Raw genomic sequence first — 26,743 nt, forward strand, 5'->3', positions numbered from 1 at the left:
GACATGGGGACCTGGTGACACGGGGATCTGGTGACACGGGGACCTTGCGACTGCAGGGTGGGCTCCCGGCGCTTAGCGGCTGCTCCCAGGGGGGGTTCACGTCCCCTGTGCCCCCCGGGGTGACAGCGGCATCGCTGCAGCCGGTGCTCACGGCAAACCCGGCGCCCTGGGGACACAGCACCTTGTCACCGCAGGGCTGGCCGGGCCGTGTGGTTTACTGCGGTGCTCTGGGGACGTGACAAGCGAGGGGCAGACATCATTAATCAGCTGGCCTGCTTTCCCTTTCCCTTTCTGCGGTGTCCCCGGTCGATGGCAGGGCCGGCGAGGTCCCCGATTCCCTTTGCCGTCAGCTGTGCCGCGAGCGCCGGGCTGAGCCTCGCGGTGCGTTTTCCCTCCCACCTCCCTCACCGAGACGTGAGAATTGCTGCTCCGTCACAGACCGAGCGCTCAGACAGCCGCTAAGTGTAATTCCCGGCACTTCATTAATAACGAATTATGTAAAATAAAATTAATAATGCAGGACTTCCCAGTTTAATAATCTGTGCCCCCGCCGGTGCTGGCAGCAGTTTGCCAAAGGGGAGCCTGGGGCGGTTACCTCAGCTTGCAGGTGGGGAAACTGAGTCAGGGAGAGAGGGGGTCCGGGTGTGGGGGTCCGGACGTGGTCCGGTGCGACCGCCGCAGCGCTCGGCCTCCTTCCCTCCTGGTTTTATAAGTATTTTAATTTTTAAGGACGGCTCACGGGGCCGGGGCTCGACCTGCCTCCGTGGCTGTACGGATACGGCAGAATTAACACCCGCTTACCAGGGGCTCTCGGCCAGAGTTACCGGCACAGGCGGCTGGTACGGTTCGTAACCACGCCAGCCAGGACCACGCACGGCTGTCAGGGCAGCTGGGGGTCCTGCCGGCTCCCCCACGGCGGCTCCCCACGGTGCCCTGGGGTGCTGCTCTGCAGGGGACCTTGCCTGGGGGGGCTTTGCACGGGGGGATCTTGCACGGGGGGACCTTGCACGGGGGGATCTTGCACGGGACCTTGCACGGGACCTTGCACGGGGCCTTGCACGGGGGGACCTTGCACAGCTGGTGCCTCCGGTGCTGCGGGGTCTGCGCCACGGGGGGGTTGATGGTCTCTGTGTGGTCGGGGGAGCCTGGGGCTCCCCGTGCCATGGCGTGGGTGGGGTGTTGCACCCCAGCTGCACCCTGGGGTCCCCGAAACCCCCCGGCGAGGCTGGCTGCCGCAGGGAGAGACCCAGGCGAGGCGACTCCTCTGGCAGGGTGGGTGGTTTGGGGACAGGGGACAGGGACAGGGGCTCCTCCCTGCCCCCAGCCTGGGACGGAGCAGGGAGTCCTCCCCAGGGAGCTCGTCCCCGTGTCCCCATCCCTGCTGGCTCTTCCCCTGCTCGTCCCCATGTCCCCATCCCTGCTGGCTCTTCCCCTGCTCATCCCCGTGTCCCCATCCCTGCTGGCTCTTCCCCTGCTCGTCCCCGTGTCCCCATCCCTGCTGGCTCTTCCCCTGCTCATCCCCGTGTCCCCATCCCTGCTGGCTCTTCCCCTGCTCGTCCCCGTGTCCCCATCCCTGCTGGCCCCAGGGCTGTCCCAGGCTTTCCCTGCCCCGCTGCCAGGGAAGTGCCAGCAGTGGGGACGCTCCTGTGCCCCAGGAGCTGGTCACATCCCGCCTGGGCTCTGGCAGCCCCTTTCGTCCCCGAAACGTTTCTTTCAGGTGACGTCCCCAGCAACGGCACGCAGGTGACCGCTGGCCTCCTCCAAGCACCTCAACCTCCTCTTCCTCCTCTTCCTCCCGCAGGCATCGAATGTCCCCGGGGAGCCAGGAACCTGCCTGGGCTGGTCCAGGAGGGTGAGCCCTTCAGCGAGGAGGCCACGCACTTCACCAAGGAGCTGGTGCTGCAGCGAGAGGTAGGGGATGCTCGCCGGCGCAGGGGCTGGGGGGCTGCGGCACGCCGGCTCAGTGCCAGGGCGGGAGGGGCTGGCGATGCCCGTGGGGCGCGGGTCTCGCCAAAAGGCCGCGAGCAAAGGCAAGGGGCAGCGGGAGCTTCCCCCGGCGCTGGACGCCGTGCTCCGGCTGCACCGCGCTGCTGAGCCGCGGCCGCCTCGTCCCCGCTCTCTGCAAGTGGTTTGGTGCTCCGGAAAAAGCCGCGTGGACCCGGCTTGCGGCGCTGGCAAAGCCTCCTGCGGTTCCACTGCCGGGGCCGGGTTTGGCCCCGCTCTCCTCTCCAAGGGTCTCGTGTTGGCGCATCGCGGTTTCGCCGCAGCGCCGGGGCCGGATCCCGGCAACGCCCCGGCGTGCGGGGCTCAGAGCTGGGGTGGTGCAGCTGGCCGTGCCTGGGGGCTGCCAGGGCAGAGCGGTGCCCGTGGGACCCCCGTCCCTGCGGGGCCCCGGCACTGCTCGGGGGCTGCGCCGTTCCCGCGGCGGGCGGGAGCCGCATGCCGCCGGCCGTTACGCACCGGGTGATACCGAGAGCATCCCCGGGCGTTTGCAGCCAGTCCGTAAATCGCCGAGGCGTCGTGTTTACTCTGCCCCTAAATCTCCCCTCGCTGAAGGCAGCGATGGGAAAAGGCGATCGGCAGCTTCTCTCGGCAGCAGCGCCGGGCGGGGGACAGGTGGGGACGGCGCTCCCCTTTTATTTTATTTTGTTTTGTTTTGTTTTATTATTTTTGGTGGAAATCGATATTGAATCACGGTCTCTGCTCTGAACATGATGGTGGCTGTGGCTCTGGTAACGCTGCGCTTGGCTGGCGTGGCCCTGCCTTCGCACTCCTCCGCGCTGCCAGTCCCACACCAAGGAGGACTGGGGAGGACTGGGGAGGACTGGGGAGGACTGGGGACCTGGTTCCGGCCCCCAAACCCCCCCACCTCTGCGGTGGGAGCCAGGCCGGGCTGCGCTGCGCAGGCTGGACATCTCCTGCTCTCCCCGATCCCGCAGCCGCAGCCGCAGCTTTGCAAAGGGGGCCACGTCCTGCCGGGCGCCGGGCGAAGCTGCTGCGCGCGTCCCGGCGAGGCTGTGGAAAAGCGGTGACCCCGAAAAGCACCTGGCGAATGACGCCTGCAAAAACCAGGCGAGCAGAGAGATGATGCTTGCAGAAAAGGAAAGTGCAGAGGAAGCAGGACGCGGCGTGCGGCCGTGCCGGGGGGGCTCCGTCACCCGGGCAGGGAGGTTTGCCGCTGCCTTGAGGATGAGGAGGGACCCACCCTGCGGCGGGTTGGGCTGCAAACGGGGCAAACGGGGCCTCGGCGAGGGCTCGTCCGCCTCCGGGACCGCCTGGAGCAGGGGAGAGCTCCGGTGGGAAGGGGCAGCCCGGGATGATGGATGCGCTGCGCATCGCTGCCCTTTATGCCCGTTCCCAGCCGTTCGGTTTAAATTGGGTGAGGAACCCGTTATGGCGAGGGCTGCCGGCCCTATCCCCCTCCACGGCAGCCGCGGCCAGCCCTGGGGGAGCGGTGAGCAGCGTCCCCCCGCCCCGCGGTGCCTGGCCTGGCCGGAGAGCTGTGCTCGGCGCCTGCCCGCCCCGGTGCGGCCCCGCGGTGGAGCGGAGTTCGGCTCCGGTGCCTGCCAGCGGAGCAGGAGGGTGCCGGGAACGGGCTGCGGTGGGCTGCGGGGGTCTGCAGCCGTCCCGGGGGCAGCGGCCGAGTGCCACGCTGCCTGTCCCCCACCCTGCCTCTCCGCTTTGGGGGGGGGCCTTTCCCCCTGCCCCCCGTGCAAAGGGGGTGCGCCAGCGGGGTAGAGCTGTATCGGGGCCCTCCGAGCAGATGGGGTGTGCCAAGGGGGCAGTCAGAGCAGCTCCAAGTCCTCTGCAGCGCTTTGCTTTGCTCTCCGCGGAGCTGTGGCGCAGGGCGGGTGCAGGGCGGGTGCAGGGTGAATGCACGGCAGACGCACAGCAGATGCAGGGTGGATGCACAGCAGATACAGGGTGAATGCACAGCGGATGCACAGCAGATGAAGGGTGAATGCACAGCGGATGCAGAGCGGATGCACAGCAGATGAAGGATGGATGCATGGTGGATGCACAGCAGATGCATGGTGGATGCAGGGTGGATGCACAGTGGATACAGGGTGAATGCACAGTGGATGCAGTGAATGCACAGTGGATGCACAGCAGATGCATGGTGGATGCATGGTGGATGCACAGCAGATGCATGGTGGATGCATGGTGGATGCACAGCAGATGCACGGCGGATGCACGGTGAATGCACAGCGGATGCACAGCAGATGAAGGGTGAATGCACAGCGGGTGCACAGCAGATGCACAGCAGATGAAGAGTGGATGCATGGTAGATGCACAGTGGATGTACAGCAAATGCAGGGTGGATGCAGGGTAGATCCACAGCAGATGCATGGCGGATGCGCAGCGGATGCAGGGTGAATGCACGGTGGAAGCGCAGCGGATGCACAGCAGATGCATGGCAGATGCAGGGTGGAGGCAGGGCAGATGCGTGGTGGATGCACGGCGGATGCACAGCGTTTGCATGGGGTTGCACAGCAGAAGCACAGTGGATGCACGGAGGATGTGTGGCGGTTGCACAGCAGATGCACAGCAGATGCAGGGCGGATGCATGGCGGATGCACAGTGGATGCACAGCAGATGCATGGCAGATGCACAGCAAATGCACAGCGGATGCAGGGCGGATGCATGGCGGATGCACAGTGGATGCACAGCGGATGCACAGCGAATGCATGGTGGATGCATGGCAGCTGCACAGTGAATGCATGGCGGATGCATGGCAGACGCACAGCGGATGCAGGACGGGTGCAGGGCGGCCGCACAGCGGACGCGTGGCGGCTGCACGGCAGAAGCACGGTGGCTGAGTGGTCGATGTGAGGCAGATCCACAGCAGCTGCCCAGCAGATGCCTGGTGGACGTGGCAGACGCAGAGGGGACGCGCGGCAGATGCACGGCGGGTGCACGGCAGACGCGTGGTGGCTGCGCGGCGGACGCGTGACGGACGCACGGTGGCTGCGCGGCGGACGCGTGACGAACGCGCGGTGGCTGCGCGGCGCGCGCGTGTGATGGATGCGCGGTGGCTGCGCGGCAGATGCGCGGCAAATGCCGGAGCTGCCGTGGGCGGCAGGGCCGACGCAGCACCTTCACGGCACCGGTGCGAGGCCCGTCCGCAGGCGGGCTTCTGGCAGCGCCGGCAGGGCCCTCCTTGGAGGGAGCGGCGGACGACCTTGCACGGCCTCGGCTAATAATAATTACATAAATTGCCCTGCAGGGAAGCAGCTTTATCTTCTCAGCTGAAAAACTGTAAATTACTTTCTTTTGATCTTCTGAAGGAGAAAGTATCCAGGCGCCCGGCGAGCTGCGTGCCGGGCACCGCCGGCCGGCATTCCCAGCAGGAGGGACGGGCAGCTCCCGGCTGCTCTCGAGGGTGGCAGGTTTGGGTGCCGCTTTGTGCTCTTCCTGCCGATTCTCCCAGGGAAATGCAAGCGCCGTGGCCGCGTGCCGCAGGCGAGGCCGGGTCCAGGGGGGACGATGCCGGATGCGGGCTGCCGAGCGTGCGCAGGCATTCGCGGCGAACCTGCCTCCTGTCTCTGCCTCCCCCCCTGGTTTTAATGCGCTCTCATTAAGGTCTCTTGATATTAAAATTCACTAACTCATGCAACTTCTCTGATTGAAACTTCTGTGTCACCGGAGCGCGAGATCCATTTTGTGTAATTACGCCGTGATTCATAATTTCAATATAGGATGAAAAATGCCCTCCGCAGCCTTTAGCCATCTCCCCGAGTGACTGTCAAGATAAAACTCTGCGATTTATGCACAGATGACTTTGCTCTTCCCTGCTCTCACCCCTTCCCTTCCCCGGCTATATTTACACCCTCGCATCGGTGCCGTCGGTAATTCCTCGCTCCGTTTAAATTAGCTGTTGTCACCGGGCTCGGCTTCGCCTCCTCCCCGCCGTGGCCGGGGGGTGCGGGAGCTCGGCCCCCCTTGACCGCACAGACCCTTGCTCGGTTGAGGTGCAGCCGTTTGCGGCGGCGGATGGCGGGATCCGGTGCCGGCGGCTGCTCGGCACAGGGGTTCCTCCACCGGCTCGTGCGGAAATGCAGCTGCCACCCAGGTGCGGGGGGTGCCCTTCCCTTTCGGGGGGGTTTAAGTGCTGCCGCTTAAATCCCAGCGTGACTAAAAGAGCCCCCCCAGGCAAGCGGGGGGCTCCTGGCGCGGGGTACGGACCCGCCGTGGTGCCGGTGCGGGGTTGCACGTGGAGAGGCGGCACCTTCCTCTTGCCCTGTCCCAGGGAGCTGGGGCAGGAATGGGGGGGCTGGGGCAGGAATGGGGGGCTGGGGCAGGAATGGGGGGGCTGGGGCAGGAGCAGGGAGCAGATGAGCTGCCATCTCCCCGGCAGAGCGCGGGCGGTGGCGATGCAGCGAGGGGTTTCTCCACTCGTGCACGCTCAGCCTCTGCGCCATGGCCTGGTTTCCCCCGGCCTCCTCCTCCTCCTCCTCCTCCTCCTCCTCCTCCTCCTCCTCCTGCCAAGCGTCACCGTCCCCTTGCCGAGCCCCCGAGCGTGAGGACAGGGCTGCCCGGGCCACGCTGCTCTGCCTGCGCTGCGCCTCCCCGCTTCACCCCTCTCCACCGCAGACACACGTGGGTGCAGGATGGCACCCGGCCCCGGGAGCGCGCGGCCGCATCCCGGTGCCTCGCAGGCTGCGGCTGCCGCGTGGCACCGGGCAGGGGACGGGGGTGCCGATGGGAACCGAGGTCATCCCGGACGGGGACCGGCCTGCGGCTGCGGATGTGGGCACTGATGCAGTTATGGGCACGGATGCAGATGTGGCTGCAGCTGCAGTTGTGGCATGGATGCAGGTGTAGGCACTGGTGCAGTTGTGGGCACGGATGCAGATGTGGGCACGGATGCAGATGTGGCTGCGGATGCAGATGTGGGTACAGATGCAGATGTTGATGCACATGCAGCTGTGGCTGCAGATGTGGCTGCGGATGCAGATGTGGCTGCAGATGCACATATGGCTGCGGATGCAGATGTGGGCACGGATGCAGATGTGGCTGCAGATGCAGATGTGGCTGCGGATGCAGCTGTGGCTGCAGATGCAGTTGTGGCTGCAGATGCGGTTGTGGCATGGATGCAGATGTGGGCACAAATGCAGATGTGGATGCAGATGTGGCTGCAGATGCAGTCGTGGCACGGATGCAGATGTAGGCACGGATGCAGCTGTGGCTGCAGATGCAGATGTGGGCACTGGTGCAGATGTGGCGGCAGCTGCAGGGCACCGCAGCCAGCTGGGGGGGTTGGTGTGCGTGGGGACGTGGCAGGCGTCACCGTCCCTCCTCGGCGTCTTGCGGCGTGCGCTCGGCTGCTGTAAACTGCTGACCCGCGTCCCAGGGGCATCGCTCTGCTTCCTTAGCACATCCTGGAGGCTCCGGCTCAGCCGGCGCTCACCACCGCACCAGCCAGGGCCTGTCACATCCCATTACGCTTGCTCGCCCGCCTGCCCGCCTCCTGCCTGCTCCTGGGGGGTCCTGCCCGCCTCTGCCCGTCGGCGGGGGGAAACTGCCGTCGTGGCTTTCGCGGCCCCCCAGGACCCCTCAGCCCCGCGGGGCAGGCGGCTGCCCCGGGGTCCCGAGCTGGCCGTGGGGGGCACAACGGGTGCCGCGGGCGGCCGGGACGGCACGGCACGGGCGCCTGCCCCCCGCCCTCGGCTTCGCTGCCTCCCCGGCTGCGTCTCTCCTTCCTGCGTCGACCCCTTCAGTGTTTCGCCCCATCTGGCCTCGATGCACGTGGAATTTCGATCGGGGCTCTAACAAAGCCGCAGCTGCCGGCTCGCCGCTGCCCGGGCTGAGCCGAGTGGGGTCTCGGCACTGGCAGGCACCGGGGCGGGGGCTGTGCTCCGGGCAGCCCCTCTGTCCCCCCAGGCGGGCAGCCCCCCACCCCGGGGTGGGGTGGCGGTGATGGGACCGTCCCCTCCCGTGGTGCTGCAAGAAGGGTGCCGGCTTCGACCCCCAGCCTGTGATGGATGTGGCACGTGGCGGTGGCTGCTGCGGGTCTCACCCCGCTCCTCCCGCTTGTGCCGGGCATCGCCAGCCCGGGAGGAGCACGATGCCGGTAGCACCGGGACGGTTGAGCCCGCTGCCACGCTGCTGCTGCTGCTGCTGCTTTTCATCTGGGCTGGGCAGGCGATGCCGGGGCTCCCGGGGGACAGAGGGGTCTGGTTTGGCTCACGCCTTAATCAGCGGCTCGCAAAGCCAGCGTGGCACGGCCGAGAGGCGTCGGGCACCGGCACCGCCCTCCCGCAGCTGGGGCAAGGGCAGGACGAGCCCCGCGCTGCCAGCTCCGTGTTTCGGGGTGCAGCCGGGGTGGGATCCGCGGCGTTTCGGTGGAGCCTCTGCGGGGGGCCGGGACCCGAACGGCCCTCGGGGACGTTCCCCGGACCCTTCTCTCTGAGCCGGGGCGAGGTACGCGTGGTGCCTGGCTGGCGGCGGGGTAGGTGTCTGCCTGTACCCCTCTGCCCGCGGGCCGTTGGCTGGAAGAACCCCCAAATTCCACGGCGCCCGCAGGGCGCAGCAGCCAAGTGCCCCGAGACTGCAGCGGCTTAATCCTTCCTCTGAGGACGGCGGCTAAATAGGGTGGCTGGAATAAATAAAAAAATCCCCCGAGGAGGATTAAGGCTGCGATCCCAGGGAGCTGCCGGGGAGAGGAGAGGGTGATGGGCACCTTCGTTGCGGATTCGCTCTGGGTGGCTCCTGCCACGGCGTCCCCTCACCCCGCTCGGCGTTGCCACCCTGGCTTGGCTTTGGGGTTTGGTGCCCACCCACCCTCGCGGTTGTCCCCAGGCACGGTGGGGCTGTTAAACGGCGGCAGCTCCCTCCTGGGGGGCGGCGGGGTGGCAGCCCCCTCCCCGGGCGCAGGGACGGGTGCTGCCCTTGTCTGCATCCCCGCCGCTTTCCTGGAGCGTGGCGGGGTCCCGGGGTTTTGCACGGAGGCTCTCCGGAGGGTGATTCCCTTCGGTTTCCACGGCAACCGGATGATGGGGACATCCCCCATCGTCAGTCCATCCATCGCTGGCTGCGTCACCGCCGTGGGGCCCAACAGCGTGGCCGGCGGATAGGGCTCCCCGGTGGGGAGCTGGGCGTGGGGGGGTGTCACAGCTCCAGCCCCCCCATCACCCTCCCTGCAAACCCCCCCCCCCCCCGGTGCCGTAATCGTGGGAAACGGGCCCAAAACGTCCCCTGTGCCCCAGGACGCCGGGCACGCTCCGCTGCCTGCACCGGCCCCCGCCGGCCCCCGCCGGCCCCCGGCTCTTGTTGCAATGCAGCAATCTCCAGCCGGGAAGTGCGGCGGGAGCCGTTCCCGCTGACGGATCCGCAGCTCGGGGCCGATTTCCCTGCCAGCGGCGGGTGCCGAGCGGTAATTTTAGAACAGGGTCAGGCCTATATTTTTAGAGCGGGGCTGGCGTTCGGCTCGCCCTCCCTGCGCACGGCCTGGCGCGGGCAGCGCGGGCAGCACCGGGCCAGGGGGGCTGGATCTCCTCTTCCAGCAGCTGCCGGCGCTGCCTGCTCGCCCTCCTCCCCTGCCCACGTCCCCCCGCAGCCCCTCGGGCCCTTTGAAAGTTTTCTCGCCGTAATCCCGGCTGCCGGCGCGTGCCGGGTCGGCAGGCTTTTAAACTCCTCGGCTAAATGCTCGGAGTCCTCCAGGAACTGAGCAGAAAGGAGCCTTTTATGTTTTATTCCCCTTTTTTTCCCTCACCTCTTTCACTCGTGCGCTTCAAACGCGAGGTTTTAATGCAAGAAGCAGGGGACAGGGACAGGAGGTGACATCCCGGACCTGGCAGGGGACGAGCTCCGAGGAGGGGGTTTGCTCTCGGTGTGCACGGGGGGGCTGGGAGACGACGGCACCCGGCTCTGCCTGCGTGTGCCCGTTCACACCCTGTCCCCAAAGGCGTGGCGGGCGCGCAGGCGATGTGTCACCCCCGGGGCGGTGCCGGCACGGTGCTCGGTCACCGCTGGCATGTTTCCATGGAGTCCCCAAGCCGGGATGGCATGATGGCGTGGTACCAGCCGCTTCCATCCCTGCTCACCCGAGCGGAGCAGCGGGAGCGAGCTGGAAAACCGTGCCGGCACAGAACCGTGCCGTGCCGTGCCGTGCTGTCCGCAGTGCCACAGCTTTGCCGGCACGCTGGGGATGCCCCAAGCACCGACATCCATGAAAACCCCAGGGTGCGGAGCTCGGTTCTGCCAGCAAAGCAGCCCGGGGCGGTGCTGCTGGATGAGCCGGTGCTGCTCCGGCACGGCACGCGGCTCGGCCGAGACTTCCCGGGGCCGGCTCGGAGGACCTGGCTGAGAAGAGGAAGGGAATTATTCCGTGCTGTTAACGACACTGCCTCCTTCGCTGACCTCTCCCAGTCATTATATACAATCCATTACGTGGAATAGCGGATTTATTCCTTTACAGCACCCGGGGGCACGTTGGGCACGCCGCCGCCGCCGGCAGCCCGCTTCGTTATTAGCAGGCGATGAGGGGGCTTAACGACTGCTGGTGGCTTGGGGTGGGCGACTGGGTGCCGGGGGGGTCGGTCCCTCCCCGTCGCTGGTACCCGGCACCCGCCGGGGCAGGACACCCAGGGATGGAGGTGCCCTCCTGCGCGCACCCCGGCCCCCCCTCGCCCCTGGGTGCTGGCACCCGGCAGCGTGGCCGCCCAGCCCTTCTCCTCCGCATCCCTGCCCGGGGCGAGGAGTCCCCGTTTTCCCCCAAATTTTAGGGCTGCCGCAGGAGCCTGGGGGTCACGGGTAGCGCTTCACCCCTCCGCTCGCTGACGGAGAGAAGAGCGACGGGCAGCGCCCGGGCATCTGCCGGGAAATCCTCGCTGTGGTGCTTGTTGTGCCCTCCCTGTCCCCCGCCGCCTGGGGGGCTGGACCCGGCTTCGCCCCACGGGGAATTGCTAATCCCGCCGCGAGCGTCTCGGTACCGGCTTTGTAAATCCCCCCGGGAGCGGGGGTCCCAGCAACCCGAGCCCTGCAGGGGCGGGGGGTTTGGTCCCGTATTGATTGCCTTGTAGCCCACATTTTTCCTTTATCGTTATGGTTTTAATTAGAGGCTCCAGCTGCTGTGTCAGCGGTTTGTGGGAGCCCTGGAGGCCGCAGCTCTGCGCCGAGCTGGGAAGGGGCAGGCGCTGCTCTGCGGAGCGGGCAGAGAGCATCCCTGCCTGCCTGCCTGTCCCTCGGCGCTGCCTGCTGCGTGCCAGCGACGGGCAGGGACCGTCGCTGGCAGGGCTCGTTAAAAACTAAACGAACCCTTGCCAGCGGGTCTCAGTCCCGGCTCCTTGCCGTTTTTTCTCCTCAAGAAAAAACGAGGCCGGAGACCATGGACCGGAGCGGGAGAGCATCCCTGGGAGCATCCCCCCCGCCCCCCGAGCATCCCCCCGAGCACCCCCCGCCTGCCGGCACGCTCCCCGGGGTCGGCAAACGGGACCGGTTATGGAATCGTGGGCAAAAACTGCCCCTTGCCAAGGTTTAATGCTCCCCCCTCGAAGGCACCTCTCCGGGAAGGAGTCATTCTGGGCGGCAGAAGCCATTGAAACCCCCTCTTGGTGATGCCGGAGCCGCTGCGGCAGCTCTTGCCTTTGGATGCCACGTCCTGGCACAGCCCGGCCAGGTGCCGGCCGGTTGCCACGGCCCAAGGGGCGGCCGTCCCGCGGCCGTGCCAGCTCTGTCACCTCCTGGGGACGGGGACAGAGGGTGTGCGGAGCATGGCACGGGGCAGGACCGGGATGCTCCGTGGCACCAGGCGTTGGATGGGAGAGCTCAGCGTCTGCCGTCGCCCGCACCAAGGCAGCGCCGGGAAGGTTGCCGGAGCCCCGTCCCACCCCTTCCCCCCTCGTGCTCGTGTTGTGCAAATGAGCAGCCTTATTTTGACAAGGTGCCTGATTTAATTACGTCGGCCAGGCTGCCGGCTTTCCCCAAGGTGCAGACTATTTTGCGTCTATACGGCGTCAGCCGTCCGCGGGGTCCCGCCGGGCTTTACCGGCGCGACGCGGGAGCCGCTCGCCCGGCACTGATGCGCTCCACCTCCAGGAGCCGGGCCGCGGCAGCTGGCACGTGGCCGCGGCGAGGAGGCCACGCGGAAGCCGGGATGCTGCCCGGGGATGTCGCGGCGCAGCTTTGGAGAGCCACGGTCGCACCGCGCTGGCGCCCCGAACCCCGCCGGCTGCCGCCCTTGCTCTGTCCTGGAGCCGATGGGTTTTCCCAGCCCTGGGGGACCCCGCATGGGACAGGGGGGTCCCACCGCCGCTGCCGGCGGCACCGTGCCGTCCTCCTGACCCGCTTCGGCGTTAACCCAATTTAGGAGGTTCCAACCCGTAAGGCCAATTAGGCGGGGACGGCGTGCGGCGCAGCGGCGCGTTATGCAAAGCAGCCGCGGCAGTTGCTAAACTGTTTATGCCAATGGGCCCGGCAGCCGCCGTGCTGCAATCCTAATTACTTGGGGGGCGGGGGGGAACGGCGAATAAAATCCTCTCCCCCTTAAAGAAAGCGCTTGCCGCAGTCTGCGGTTCAGGTTTGGGGAAAAAAAAGGCAACCAGGAACGCGGCCTGGCACGTGGCGGCAGCTCAGCCGGTGCTGGCACAGCCCCATGGCGCTGCCTGGGCAGCCGGGGAGGAGAGGGCAGAGGCAGGATGGTGCTGAGCCACCTCTTGCTGCCGACGGTGCTGCCGCGGGAGCTGGAGTACGGCGCGGTGGCTGCAGCGGGGCTCGCCGTGCCTCAGTTTCCCCACCTGGAGCCTGGAGCGGGGACGGTGCCGTGCGTGCCCGGCGCGTGGCGTGCGGCCGGCGGGGAGCGGCGGCGTGTCGGAGGGCTGGTGGCCGCCGCTCGGACGTCGCTCAGCTTCTTGCTGCTGGGTATTTTTAATCTTGACAAGGACGTCTGTCCATCCGTCCGTCCGCCCAGCCGGGGCTGCCGCGCCGCCGGTGCAGCCCTGGGCCAACCCCCTTTCCTCCATCGCTGTTGTTCATCCTCCTCCTCCTCCCGTGCCACGTGTGGGGGTCTCCATGTCGGCCGTGGGGACCCCATGCCGGGGTGCGGGGTCCCCGTCACCCCCAGAGCCGGGATCCCGCGGGGGCTTCGCCGTGCAGGGAGCCGCGGCAGCGATGTCCCCAGGGTCGCGCCGGGCGAGGACGGGGACGGGGACACGCTGCCGGGCACCGCCGTACCCGTGCGAATTCAGCTTCCCGCTGCCTTCTGCCCCACGGGGAGGGTGGATGCCCCCAGGGACCCCACGGAGCTGCAGGGCGGGGGGCTGCGGCCCTGCGAGGCTGCAGGCTCCTCTTCCTCGCGAGCCGGGAGAGGGACCGGGTGGGACATCGCAGAAATAAAAGCGGTAACTAGGAATTTGGTGGAGGGCCCCGATGCCACGTGCAGGACCCCTGGTGCCGAGCAGCCGGAGGGCAGAGCCCGGGGAAGGCAGCCCGGGCAGGGCAGGGGTCCCCAGGCCCCGGTCTGGGGAGGGGGACCCTCTCCCGGCCACGTCCCCGGGCGCTCGGGCGGCACCGGCAGGCGTGCTGTGAGCACCGCTCCCCCGGCACCGAGCTTGGCAAAACCCTCCACAGCAAAAGGCCGGGACGGGCTGCGGCGGCGGCCGGTGCCAGACCACCGGCCGGCGGGGTGGAGGTCCCGGCGGTGGTCCCCAAGGCTCCCACGGTGGCCCGGGGACACGTGTGCTGCCCAGGGAGGGGGAGACCCGCGCTGGGGGTGAGGAGCAGCCAAATTCCTCCCCGCCGTCTTGCCTGCCGGGAGGCTGAGGGTATATTTTTAACCCGGCGGCTCTGGCTGCTGCTGACTCACCGGCCAGGTGAAGCCAGCGGGCCGGTGACTAACCGGCCCCGGCTCATTTTGGGCAGGAGGAGGTTGGGGCTGGCAGCAGCCGCGGTGCTGCCGGCGACGCTCTGGGAGGATCAATGGCTCGCGGCCCTGCGCTCGGCTAATCCGGTCGCGTGCAGGCAACGTGCTGGCACCGGTAGCCCCGCGTGCCGCAGCCGCCCGCACCGGGACCCCCGCTGCGATCGCGGTGCCGAGGTGCTCCCCCAGCTCAGGCGGGCGATGGGGGGGGGGTATCACCCCCTGACGCTCCCTCTCGGCACCCCGGCAATGCTCTGCCGTGGTGGCCACCGCACCGATCCCGGCAGGAGCTGCCCAGTCCTCCAGGAGTACCGGAAAATTGCCCCGTCCGCGGAATTTGTCGGGCCCAAAATCCTACGTGCTTTTTATCGTGCTCTGATGAATCGAGCCTTAAATTACCGGTCCTTAAATCTCCTGCGCGCCAGCGTATCGCCCCGCTCCCGCCTCCCTCCTCCGAGAGCATCCAAACCCCGCCGGGGCCCAACGGGCAGCGCCGGTCCCAGGGTGCATTATGGCACGCTGCTGCCGCTGCCGCCGCAAACCCGCCAAGCTGCAAAACAAAAAAAAAAAAAAACCCCATCTGCAGCACCGGAGCCAAAAATATCCGCAGCAATAAGAATAATTAACGGGAGCCCCACGTCGAGTTGTGTGCCGAGCGGCTGGGAGCCCACACCGCTGTAACGGCGGCTGTAACGGCTGCCTGCCGCGGCGGGCACGGCCCCGGGACGGCTGCCCGGTGACATCGGGGCAAGGGGACCCCCGGGGGGTGCCACCGCGGAGCCCCGTGCGATGGCAAGGGGCTGGGTGCCCCGCTCGCACCGCTGGCGAGAGCCTCCACCGACCCTCCCACCGCTTCCCACCGCTTCCCACCGCTTCCCACCGCCCCCCCCAGCCGCAGCCGCCGGAGCGGGCGCGGGAGCATCCCCCCTCCGGTCCCACCGCCGCGGGGGTTTCGCGGCGGCTGCTGTGACATTTGCTTTTTTCCTGAAAGTGCATATTCTTATTTAGTAAATATTTGCCTTTTCCCAAGCACGGCGGCTAATTACCGAGCCGCTCTTGCCGAAACCCGCCGTTGCCGTGTGCAGGCGGGGAAAGAAAAGGCCCCGGCACCGGGGCACCGTCCCCCCACACCGGCTGAGCACCCCATCCCTGTACCCACCCTGGCTGGGGGAGCGGGGGGCCGGTGGGGACCCCCGGCCGCAGCGGTGCCAGGGATGCGCCGTGGGGTGCCCCATCCGGCTCTCGGGGCGCTGGCAGAGTCACCGGCACCCGCTGGCACGTGCCGGTCCCCGCCGGGGAGGTTGCCATAGAAATTATCCTTAACAAGCCTATAGGTTTTAATCACGGGATGCTGCAGCTGCCGCGTGGCCCCCGCTCCCCTCGTTAAACCCCCCGGGATGGGGAACCCGCCGTGGGGCAGCCATGGGGCGGTTCGCAGGGGGTACCCGGGCACCGGCGGGGTTCGGCGCGGGGCACCCGCGACCCTGCCCGCTGCTGCCTGCGCTGAGGGCCAGCGTGCCCTTGCCGGCCGGGCTGGCTGTCGGCAGCGAGCGGCAAAGCATCTCTGGCAGCTGAAATCTCCTGTCCCCCCCCAAAAAAAGCGCAGGGGGTGGGCGGCGGGTGGATGGCGTGTGTGCGAGGGGGGGCCCGTGCCTGGCATTGCCGCCGGAGCCGCCAATGAAAGGCTTTTATATTCCTGTCGCTCCGGTTTTCGCATGGCTCTGCGAAGCCGGTGACGAAGGCGATGGCACGGGGCTGCCTGCAAATACCCACCCGCCCTCGTCCGTATGGCTGGACGTCCATCTGTCCCTCGCCCGGCAGTGCTGGCTTCCCCCCCCCCCCGTGCCGCTCCGTCCCTGCAGCCCTGGCCCCCTGCTCCCAGCCCCCTGCCCGCAGCCCCGGCCCCCTGCCTGCGCTGCCAGCCCCCTGCCCGCAGAGACAGTGGGAGATTGAGGCAGGAAAGTTTCCCAGCCCTGGGAGCAAGGATCGGCCGGCTCCGGTGCTGTGGCACTTCCAGCGCTGCCCCGGCCTCCCCCGAGCCCGCTGCAGCCCCCCGAGCCCGCTGCAGCCCCTCCATCCCATCACGCTGCAGCCCCCCGAGCCCGCTGCAGCCCCCCAAGGATGCCGCAGCCCCTCCATCCCATCACGCTGCAGCCCCCCAAGGATGCCGCAGCCCCCCAAGGATGCCGCAGCCCCTCCATCCCATCACGCTGCAGCCCCCCGAGCCCGCTGCAAGCCCTCGATAACGCTGCAGCCCCCTGATTGCGTTGCAGCCCCTGACGCCGATCACCTCGCAACCCCCTCTGCTCACGCCGCAGCCCCCGCTCCCCCTGCAATCACTGCAGCCCCTTACGCTGCTCGCGCTGCAGCCCCTTACGCCGCTCGCGCTGCAGCCCTCCGTCCCATCGCGTCGCAACCCCTCGCGCTGAGCGCGCTGCAGCCCCCGTGGCTCTGCAGCCCCTCTCCTCGCGCTGCAGCCCCTCCGCTCGCGCTGCGGCCCCTGGCACTGATCGCGCTGCAACACCCCTGATCGCGCTGCAGCCCCCCCCCCCCCGCTCGCTCTCCAGCCCCCCGATGGCTCTGCAGCCCCTGAGCCCCCTGCAAGCCCTCCAGCCACCGCATCGCAACCTCTCGCGCTGCTCGCGCTGCAGCCCCTCCAGCCCGTCGCACCGCAGCCCCTTGCGCCGCTGACGCCGCAGCCCCCGTCACGCCGCAGCCCCTTGCCCCGCTGTCCCCTGGCCGCCCGCAGCCCCTCCGTGCCCGCTGCAGAGCCCCCCCCCCCCCCGAGCTCCCCCCCAGCCATTTTTTTATGGCGGCGGGAATACGATTTACTCGGGTGCTCTAATTTCAGGCTAAAATTAAAGCTAAGTGCTTAAAGAAAATCAATATGTCGCTTCAACCCCATCCCCTCCTGCCTTGCCGCCGAATTAAAGGTTTGAATGGGACGTTTGCCCGGCTGGGCCCGGCGGAGGCTGGTGCGGGGAGGAGGAGTGCGGAGGTGCCGGCGGGGAGGAAGGCCCCCCAGCAAAGCCGGGGCTGGGTGGGGGAGCTCAGGCCGACATGAGGAAGAAGGGGAGCGGTGTTTGCATTCGCAGATCAGCCGGAGCGATAAAAGCCGGTAATAAAGAGAAAACCAGACATATGTTTTGATAGAAACCTTCCCGGATTTCACCAAAAAAGCCTAAAAAAAAAAAAAAATCCCACCCTAAAATCCCAACGTTAAACTCCCGACGCGATAACCGCGACAGCTCTGCGGCGGCTGGGCACTGCACGATGGTTTCGTCCCGGCACGGGAGCCGGTGAAGCCGGGTGCCGGGGGGGTCTCCTCCCCTCGCCATCCCGGGCTGGGTGATGGGGTCCCCGGGGGACCCTGCTCCATCCCCGATGCCGAAGGCAGCCCGCGGCCGCGGGGTCAGCACGAGGGTGGCCCCGGAGCTGCCGGCGGGCACCGTCACCCCGCACCGCCGCAAGAGCCGGGACGGAGGTGGCACCTCGGGGACCCCGCTGCTCCCGGGGGTCCCCATGTCCCCACCACCAGCACCCAGGGCGCCCCATGTCCCCCGCCGCTGGCACCGGGGGGTCCCCGTGTCCCCGCAGAGTCGGGGGTCCCGGCGTCCCCGCCGCGGTGCTGGGGTTGGCCTCCATCCCCCTTCCCTGCCCGACCATCTTGGAGCGCGGGCAGCCGGGACCCGCTGCGGATGATTCATTCCCGGCTTTATCCTCCCTCTCCTCTGCGCCCGCTCCCTCCTTTAATGGCGAATTAAGATTTTCCAGCCGGGGAACCCATAAATCAGAGGGGTAACGGGCCCCGGCCCCCCACAAGCAACCCCTGCGGAGGACGGGGGGGGGGCCGTCCCGTGCGCCCCAGCCGGGGGGGTCCCACACTGGGGGACACACCGGCATCTCACCGGGCGCCCGCCGCGGCGGTTGCCCGAAAGCTGGTGATGCCGGGGGTCCCGGCGTGCGCACGCTTGGGTGCCCAGCTGGATGCTGGAGCTGGGGGGCACAAAGCCGGCGATGCTTCCCCCCCCCCCCCCCCGCTCCCCAACCCCCAGCACATTTTGCCCCCCGATTCGGGGCAGCCCCCCGCGCGGTGCCCCCCGCCTCCTCCCTCCATTTTCCTCCCCCGCTTCCCCTCCGCGATTTTTTGGAGGCTTTTTACTGCTGGGAAGACAAAAAAGCGGCAACAGAAACCCTTTCAGGCCGCCGGCTGCCGGGGGGGGACACGGCAGCAGCCCCCCGCAACCCGCCGGCTTAACCCCTCAGGGACACGGCATTACAAATTTTGAACAATATTTATTAAAATACAAAAATACACTTGGTTTTTTTTTTTTTTTCCTTGTTTGTTTGTTTGTTTCTCAGAGTACAGTCAGATCGTTCTGGCGTTTATATAGAGAGATATAGATATAGATATAACTTCCGCGTCTCCTTCCCGCCTTTATTCGCCCCCCCCGCCCCAAATTCCCCCCCCCCCGCTTCAGTTTTAATTCAGATTTGACACCCTCCGGTAATTTTTTTAAAGCTAAAATAAGAAATTAAAGTAGTTCCAGTGCCCGAGCAGCCAGGGAGGACCCCCCCACACTGCCTGACCCTGCCCTTGCCCCCCCCCCCAGAACCCCCCAGCCCCTCGGGACCCCCACGAGGCACTTGCCGTCCCGCCGGGACCCCCCCGGTAGCCACCTCCGATGCTGGTGGCCCCCCCCGGCCCCCTCCCATCGCCGGGCTGAGCCCCCCCGAGCCCTTAATTTCTCCTGCTCCCCCCCCCCCCCCCCCCCCCCCATTCCACGAGCAGCCCTTGGGGTGGGCTTGGGGGGGTGGGGGCGGTGTCCCCATCCTCGCCCCCACCCGGGGAAGGGAAGGGGGGGGGTGGGGGAAAAAATACCCACCCCCACCCCCCCAAAAAAAAAAAAGGACTAAAAATCGCAGCGTGCTGCTGAAGGTGGGTCTACAATCATACGTCAGGTCTCCGGGCGGGGGCCCCCCCAGCCCCCCAGGAGCCTTAGCCCTGTGCCGGCGGCACACACCGGTGCCGGTGCCCGGTGCGGCAGCGCACGCCGGGCCTGCAGGATGTGGTGCAGTGGGAAAGGGGGCACGGGAGCAGAGCGGGGGGCACCCGCTCCTCGCCCCCCTCCCCATCGCCACCGCCCCCCCCCGCACGCCCAGCCCCCACCTGCCTGGGGTCTTTTTTCCCCCCTTTTCTTGGGTTTTTGCTGATTTTTTGCTTTAATACATTGCAGATGTCCATCCCCGGCCCACAGGCTGCACCCCACCCCCCCACCCCCCCTCCCCAAAAAACCAAAATTCATTTCTTTATTGCTTTTGGAAGATTTTGGCACAGCACGGCGGCTCGGACCGCCGTCCCGCTCCCTGCTCCGGTTTGAAGCCGGCGTGGCCGGTGAAGGCAGCACGCGGCCAGGGCAGCGCCGTGGGACGGGGGTCCGGCCGCATCCTGCCCCCCCATCCCATCCCACCCCACCCCACCCCACCCCGCCGGGCTTCTCTCTGCGCTCCCCGCTACGGCGTCTCCCCGCGCCGCGCTGCACCGCGCTGCACCGCGCTGCACCGCGCACGGGGCCCTGCCGCTGCCGCCGCCGCCGCCGCTCCGGTTTCTGCAAATTGGCAAATTTTTTTTTCTTTTTTTTTTTTCCTCTCCTCTCCTCTTTTTAAATAGAACTTGCGAGTTAGAAAATAGTTTCTTTGTGGTTGTTGGGTTTGTTTTTTTAAATTTTAATATAATCTGCTTCTCTTATCAGCCCATAGATTTAATATATAAGCATGTACAAGAAAAAAAGTCTCTCCCCCGCTCTGTACAAAAGTTGCTGTCTATTTTTTTTTTCCTTTTTTTTTTTTGTTGGGTTTTGTTCTGGGTTTGTGCATTCTATTGCATTTGTAATTTCTGGGCGGGGGGGGGGGGGGGGGGAGAAAAAGCCCCCCCCCCCCCCCCAAAAAAAAAAAAAAAAAAAAAGTCATATCTGGGTTTCCTGTACTTTCTCCTTGGTGTGGGTCTGAATTATATAGGGTTCAGAGAGGGTGGTCCCGGGGGGGTGCAGAGAGTTCCCCAAGCTGTTCTCTGTCCAGTGGGCCCCGTGTGCCGGTTTGTAGGTGTTGTAGTTAATGTGGTCATGAATGGCGGGCAGCACGACTGCCCCCTCACCTGATACGCCGGCGGGAGCCGCCGCGGTGGTCGCCGCCGCCGTCGCCGCCGGCGGGATGTCCTCGTCCACCTGGATGATCTCGACCGTGCGGGCGGCCGTCACGGTGCTGCGTTGCTGGTGTCGCTTGCGGAGTTTGTAGAAGACGATGAGCATGGCCGCGGCCAGGAGCGTCACCGCCACGAAGCAACCGATGATGATCTTGGTGGTCTTCATCACCTCGTCCAGGCTGGTCTGCATCTTGTCGCCGGAGTCGGCGGTGGTACCGCCACCTGCTTGGGCGTCCGCGTGGTCTGGACCAGGACGGTGGTGGTGGTGGTGTACGCCGGCTGGTAGCCCGTCGACGTGGTGGGCACGGGCTTGGTGAACTTGGGGGAGATGTCCTCCGGGGAGATCTCGGTGGTCTCCACCGTGACGGTGGTGAAGAAGCTGTAGTTGAGGTGTTGAGCTCGGCCGTGCTCACGTTGAGGTAGGCCGAGGCATTGGAGTTCCCCGCCACGTTGGTCACCATGCAGGTGTAAACCCCGGTGTCCGTCAACAAGACGTGGGAGAAGTTCAAGGTGCCGTCGTTGAGGACGGAGATGCGCGGGTGGCTGGACGCGTGGCTCAGGACCGTCCCGTTAGGCAGCAACCACCTAACGGAGGACATGGAAGGAGTTCGACACTTGAGCTCGGCCACCCGCCCCTCGGAGATGTTGAGGTCCATGGGGGCGTCCATGATGAAGGGCGCCGAGCACTGGAAGGAGGTCTGGTCCACCTCCACCAGGAACCTGCCCCGCATGTGCAGGGGGGCATGGCAGCGCCCCGCAGCAGGTGGAGTTGGTGGGGATGTACTCCCGCAACCACCACGACAGCCAGAGGATGTCGCAGTCGCAGTCCCAGGGGTTGTGGTGCAGGTGGAGCTCCACCAGGTACCGCAGCGGGGCGAAGAGGGTCGTGGGGCAGGGAGGAGAGGTTGTTGTGGGCCAGGTTGAGCTCCACCAGCGCCGTCAGGTCGTCGAAGGCGTTCCGCTCGATCAGGTTGATCTGCGAGTTCATAATCCAGAGCTTTTTGAGGGACTTGAGCCCGTGGAAGGAGCCCGGTTTGATCTCGGGAAGTTATTGCCCGACATCTCCAGCTCCTCCAGTCCCACCAAGGGCGTCAGGTTGGGCATGTCCTTAATGTTGCACATCCCAGGTTCAGGTACTTGAGGTTGTACAACCCCTCGAAAGCCCCCTCGGAGATGTACTCCAGCTTCTTCAGCTCGCCCAGGTCCAGGCGCATGAGGAGGGCACCCGGTTGAAGGCGTACGAGGGGATGCTCTCGATGGGGTTGTTCCTCAACCACAGCTCCCGCAGCTTGGAGAGGTACTCGAAGGCCCCGCTGGGATGACGGTCAACCAGTTGTCAAAGAGCTCCAGGGTGTTGAGGCTGGCCAGCCCGTTGAAAGCCCCCACCTCGATCTGCCGGATGGCGTTCCTGCCCAACTGCAGGACCTCCAGGTGATGCAGGTGGCGGAAAGTGTCCGCCTGGATCATCTGGATGTTGTTCTCCATGAGGTTGAGATACCGGGTGTTGGAGGGGATCCCGGGGGGGACCTCGGCGAGGCCGCGACGGGTGCAGACCACCTTGCTGAACTGGTTACTGCAGGAGCAAACGGAGGGGCAGCTCTGGGGTCCGGGGGAGGCGGCGGCAACGTATAGGATCCACGCGTGTACCGTCAGGTAGGAGACCAGGGCAGCTCTCCAGGCGCGGCGGCGGCGGTGGTGGTGCACAGTTACCTGCCACAAGAGCTTCATGATGTGGCACGTTCATCATTCACCATCGTCTGGGGATGTCGGCGTGAAAAGGAGAACTGGCTCAGGGCCCCCCCCCTCTCCCGGCTCCGACAAGCTGGGCCCGGCTGGCCGGAGGGGGGGGGGGTCGTGGTGCCGGGGGGGGGGGGGGGGCGGGGGGGGCCGCGGAAGGGCGGAGGGGGGGGTGTAAGGAAAAATGACAATTTAGCCAAAAAAAAAAAAAAAAAAAAAGGCGACAAGAGGTGCCGGGGGGGTGGGGGGAGGAAAGAGGCGCCCTCCCTCCCGCCGAGCCCCGCTCTCCAGCCGTACCTACCTGGGGAAGGGGCGGGGGGGCCGCTCCGGGGTGCTCGGCGCCGAGCAAGGGGGGAGCGGGGCCGGGGCGGGGGGGGCCGGCTCCGGGAAAAAAAAAGACAAAATGGCTCCTGGAGGCTGCGGTGCAGGGGGGGGGGCGGCCCGGCTAAGCGGGGGCCCGGCAGCCCCCCGCCGCGGCGAGCCCCGCCGCCGTCGCTGCCCGCGCCTCGCACCTCCGCCCGTGGGGCCGCCCCGGCCGGCCCGGCCGGCCCGGCATGGCGGCCCCCGCCCGCGGGGAACGGCGTCGGGGGGGTGGAGGAATCGGGGGGGGGGGGGTAAAAATTGAAAAAAAATAAAAATTGGAAAAGGAAAAACGAAAAAAAATGAAAAAATGAAAAAATGAAAAAAATAGAAATGAAAAAATAAAAAATAAATGAAAAAAGAAAAAAGAAAAATGAAAAAAGAAGGACGAAAAATTAAAACCAGAAAAATAAAAAAGGAAAAATTAAAAAAGGGAAAAATTTGAAGAGGGGAAATTTAAAAAAGGAAAATGAAAAAAGAGGAATTAAAAAAGAAAAATTAAAAAGGAAAAAAAAAATTAGAAAATAAAGAAGATGCAGAATAAAAACCCGAAAACAACGGCTCCGGGAAGGCAGGAAAATAAATAAATAACTAGCGAAAAGCCCCCGGCAGGGGGGGAAAGCCCCCGGCGGGGGGGAGGGGGGGGGGCAGGCCCGGGCCCCGGGGGGGGGGGGGGGGGGGGGGGCCGTCGGCGGGGGCCGAGCCCCGGCGCGGCGGGCGGCGGCTCCGCTCGGGGGGTCCCGTCCGCCCTCCCGCCTCTCCGTCCCCGCGTCCCCGCCCGTCGCCTTCAGCGGCCGGGCCGCCCGCGCAGTGCGGTGGCGGTGGCGGCGGCCCCGGGGCCGGCGGGCATCCTCCGGTCCTAGCGGGCGTGCGGGCCCCGGCGAGCCCCGGCGCGGCGGCGGGCGGCGCGGGCGGCGCGGGCGGTGCGGGCGGCAGCCGCGCAGGCGGCTCGCTCATCCTTTTGTCCTTCAGTGGGAGCGCGGATGGATTGCTGACGCATCGCGGTGGGAGCCCGGCAGCAGCGGGGGACGCCGAGCCCCGCCGGCCTCGCCCGCGCCCCGACACCCCCCGCCGCCCCCCGCGCCCCCCCCCCCCGCCGCCGCCGCCGCCGCCTTCCCCCTCCCCCCCCCCCCCCCCCGCCGCCCACCACGCTCCGGAGGGGCCCCACCGGCCCCGCTTCAGCCGGTGCGGCGGCCGGGAGCTATTTTCGGTCTCGCCGCTCTGGGAGGAAGATGCGGGATGGGCTTCCTCCTCCCTCTTCCTCCTCCCTCCTCCTCCTCCTCCTCCTCCTCCTCCTCCTCCTCCTCCCTGCCCGCAGCCCGGCTCCGGGGGACCGCGCTGGGGATATGGGGGGGGGGGGGGGGGAGGAGGGGGGGAGGAGGGGGGGAGGGTCTCAGCGCAGCCCCCCCCCCCCGAGCCGGGGCCAGGCGGCCCTGACCCCCCCGGAGGAGGGCAGCGCGGGGTGAGGACGGACGGACGGACGGACGGACGGACGCAGGCGGCACGGCGCAACCGGAGCAGCTCGGCAGCTTTAAGGTGATGGGGGGGTCTCGGCTCCGTCCGTGGCTGGCGGCCCCCACCCCCCCCCGCACCCCCCGCACCCCCCCCCACGCAGCGCAGGATCCGGTGCCCAAGTGAGCAGGGCTCCGCGGACCCCCGGGCGCAGCCCCCCCCCCCCCCACCAGCGGGGTCCGGGCTGAGACCTGACACAAGCTGGGACACCGGTGGAGAGGACGAGCCCGGCTCTGCAGCGCGTCCAGCTCCGCCGCGGGCTGGGGAGTGGGCGCGGTGCTGGGGCGATGGGCGCGTGGGGGCTGCCTGCTTTTTGGGGTACGGGCTGGGGGGTGCGCCTGGGTGTCCTGCCTCCGCCGCCGCCGCCTTGGCCACCGCCGGCGGCGGCGGGGGTGGCCCGGTGCAGGTGGATAAGTCGTGCCGTCCGGCTGGCGAGCCCCTGGGACTGCGGGAGGCGAACGCCAGCACCCCCGGGGTCCCGTGGGTGCCGGCACCCTGCCACGATGCGGTGAGGTGAGCGGCACCCCGGTGCGCGTCGTCGCTGGGATGCGGGCGGGGGGAGACGGAGCAGGACCTGGGGGAGCTGCCGGGGGGCTGTGCCCCCCACCGCGGAGCCTGGCCCCCCGCCCCGCGCCGTTCTGCACCCCTCTTTCGCTGCTGGTGACCCGGGGTTTCGCCGGCAGCACCGAAGCGTCCCGAGCGGCAGCGGGGCCCCGGGTGGCCGCTCCGGAGGAGCCTCGCCCGAGTTTTAATTAATCGAAGAGAACGAGGACGCGGGCGGGGGGCCGGGGGCTGCCCCAGTGCGGCACCCAGCGGGGCTCCCCCCCGCGGGCCGCCGCACCGGGCGGGATGCGTCCCGGCGGGACGCGGGGACCGCGGGGCCACCGGCAGCGCCGCGGGGGGCTCACGTGCCCCCTGAGTTGGGGGTCCCTGGGGTCCCGGGTGGGGGGTGCCCCAGCCCCCCAGACCGGCGGCGAGGAGGTGCCGGGGGTGGGCACGCTGCGGGGGGGTGCGGGGTGAGGCGATGGGGGGAAACCTGGGAGCTTGTTTCTTTGGGGGGGGGATTAACACATCCACCCCCCCCCAATTTGGTGTGGATTCTCTGGTGTCCGATCGAAGCCACGCCTGCACCCCGCCGTCCCTGCTGGGTGGGCGTCCCTGGGGACCCCACGCAGGATTTCGGCGTCTGTGGGGCCCCCACCCCCGTGTCGGGATGAAGCGGGGTGGGACCGGGGGGGGGGTCCCGGGACGGGGACGTGCCAACGGCACCCGCTGTGCCACGGAGCGGGGCTGGGACCCCCCCGGGAGCCCCCAAACCGGGGGCTGCGTGGGGCGAGGACGGGGAGGGGGCCCGGCACAGCCTGGCAGGGACCTTGTCCTGCCCTGGGGCCCCCCCAGGAGTCACGGGGGGGGGGGGGGGTCAGGGACGCAGCTCCGGTGGGAAGCTCGGTTTGGGAGGAGGCGCAGGGATTTGGGTCCCGGCACAGCCCCCTAATGGGCCCGTCACCCCCCCAGGCCCCCTGCTCCCCTGTGCCCACCGGTGGCACTTGAAGCTGTCACCCAAGGGCCGGTTGGGTGCCCGCAGCCGGCTGGGCACCTCTGTGGGGCCGGTGGGTGCTCAGGGGGGGCCCCTTGGGGACACCCTGCATGACAGCACCCCGTGGCACCCCAGGACGCTCTCCTGTCCTTGCTCCCGCAGGGTGCCAGGCCCCAGGTGGGGTCACTGTCCCCAAGTTGGTGGCACATCCCTACTGCACGCACCCCCCCCCAGCGGTCCCCACTGCCAGGCGTGGTAGCGACGTCCCCCGGGTGCTGATGGCCCCGTGTACCCCACGGGTGGGTCCCCCATGTCCCCCGTCCCCCGCGGCAGAGAGCAGCGGTCGTGTCCCGTCCTTACCGCGATTCCATTAACGTCCCGCTCGTCCCCTCGCCGGTCACCCCGCTGCGGGGGGGGGGGGGTGGGGGGGGTGGCACAGGGGACAGGGACGCCTTTGCCACCGGAGCGTCACCCCGCGGCGTTGTGGGGGTCCCACCACGCGTGCGTGGGGTGCTGCTCCCTGGGGATCAGCCCGGCCGGAGGCGGCACGAGCACCCCTGGGGCCAGCGGGTGACCCGGGGCCTCATCGTGCCCCGCGGCATGCTGGCAGCGCCGGGGCCCGCGCGGTGGAAGGGAAGAGGGGTGCTGCGAGGCTTTTTGAAGCAACGGGGAGAGGTTAGGGCAGGATTGATGAGCTTCGGGATGGGAAAACAGCTCCATGTCCGGCAGCGCCGGCGGAGCCAAACGCAATTAACCACGCAGAAGGCTACGGCAGGGTAATTAAATTATTGCAACGCGGCACCCGTAAAGCAGCGCAAGGGCCCATCCGTCTCCCGCTCGGCCCAAACCTCGCCTCTCCCTCCTCCGTCCCCGGTGGGGAGCGGCGTGGCCGGTGCCTCTGCCGTGCACCCGGCACCGGTGTGTGCCATCCCGGTGGCCGCACCGGCCGCCAGCCAAACACCGTCCTGGGCTGCAGCTCCGGCGACTGGAAGGGGCTGCGGGAAGATGACGACCCTTCGCCCATGCCCGGCAGTGCCGCGGTGCCGAGCCGCGCACCCACCGTCGCTCACCAGCTGGCCGCCGGCCCCGCTGCAGCTCCGGGTGTGCGGCTGCCAGCCAGGCGGTTGCAATTAGCCACCGGCCCCCGACGAGGGATTGATGGCGGAGGGACGCGGCCGGCGAAGCGCCGGTGCTCCGGGTGACGGAGCGGAGGTCGGTGCAGCGCCGGGAGACTTCGCGGTGCCGCGGTACTGGGGGTCGGTGCTCGCCGGAGCGGGCAGCGGGGTGCAGCTCCCCAGCATGCTGGCGGGAGATGCTGCGTGTGCAGGGCACGTGGTCGCTTGTGCTTTGCTGGAGCGCGTGCGTTCGTGCACGCGTGTTCGACCTGCGTGTGGGAGCTGGGGCACGCGCTGCGTGCGCCCGTGGGCGCCCCGGCTCTGCCGGCGCAGGGCGCGCCGTGGGCAGCTGCGCTTACGGCCGCGCTGGCCCGGCACGGGGGAGGTTTGGGAAGGGGCTGCCCGGGGGTCGAGTTTGGCCG

General features: G+C 67.7%; 3 protein-coding genes across 4 annotated transcripts in view; 2 read left to right on the forward strand and 1 right to left on the reverse strand.

Moving 5' to 3' along the window:
* The window catches only part of SND1 (staphylococcal nuclease and tudor domain containing 1), a 141,397-nt gene that overhangs the window by 105,325 nt on the left and 9,329 nt on the right, over nt 1–26,743 (forward strand). For both annotated transcript variants that reach the window (XM_075509173.1, XM_075509238.1), the window contains one exon: nt 1,802–1,911. In XM_075509173.1, the coding sequence (XP_075365288.1) occupies nt 1,802–1,911 (110 nt within the window). The remainder of the gene's footprint in view (nt 1–1,801; nt 1,912–26,743) is intronic.
* LOC142412746 (uncharacterized) lies at nt 2,018–4,820 on the forward strand. Its single transcript, XM_075508492.1, has 2 exons — nt 2,018–3,851; nt 4,345–4,820. Exons 1-2 carry the CDS (start codon nt 3,317–3,319, stop codon nt 4,818–4,820), a joined length of 1,011 nt encoding a protein of 336 aa, XP_075364607.1. The 5' UTR covers nt 2,018–3,316.
* On the reverse strand, nt 18,617–22,405 carry LRRC4 (leucine rich repeat containing 4). Its single transcript, XM_075509069.1, is given in 10 exon segments — nt 18,617–20,270; nt 20,273–20,449; nt 20,452–20,815; nt 20,817–20,942; nt 20,944–21,101; nt 21,104–21,187; nt 21,190–21,279; nt 21,282–21,380; nt 21,383–21,817; nt 22,099–22,405. Coding segments are annotated over 9 exon segments (1,950 nt in total). The 5' UTR covers nt 21,789–21,817; nt 22,099–22,405; the 3' UTR covers nt 18,617–19,824.

Source organism: Mycteria americana, chromosome 1 (assembly GCF_035582795.1).
Source record: "Mycteria americana isolate JAX WOST 10 ecotype Jacksonville Zoo and Gardens chromosome 1, USCA_MyAme_1.0, whole genome shotgun sequence".
NCBI classification, from domain to species: Eukaryota; Metazoa; Chordata; class Aves; order Ciconiiformes; family Ciconiidae; genus Mycteria; species Mycteria americana.

What these genes read in the sequence shown, in the direction of transcription:
- LOC142412746 (XM_075508492.1), top strand. Translation starts at nt 3,317, where the DNA reads ATGATGGATGCGCTGCGCATCGCTGCCCTTTATGCCCGTTCCCAGCCG. An exon ending in GGAGCTGTGGCGCAGGGCGG is followed by an intron (nt 3,852 to 4,344) that starts GTGCAGGGCGGG and finishes GATCCACAGCAG; the next exon opens with ATGCATGGCGGATGCGCAGC.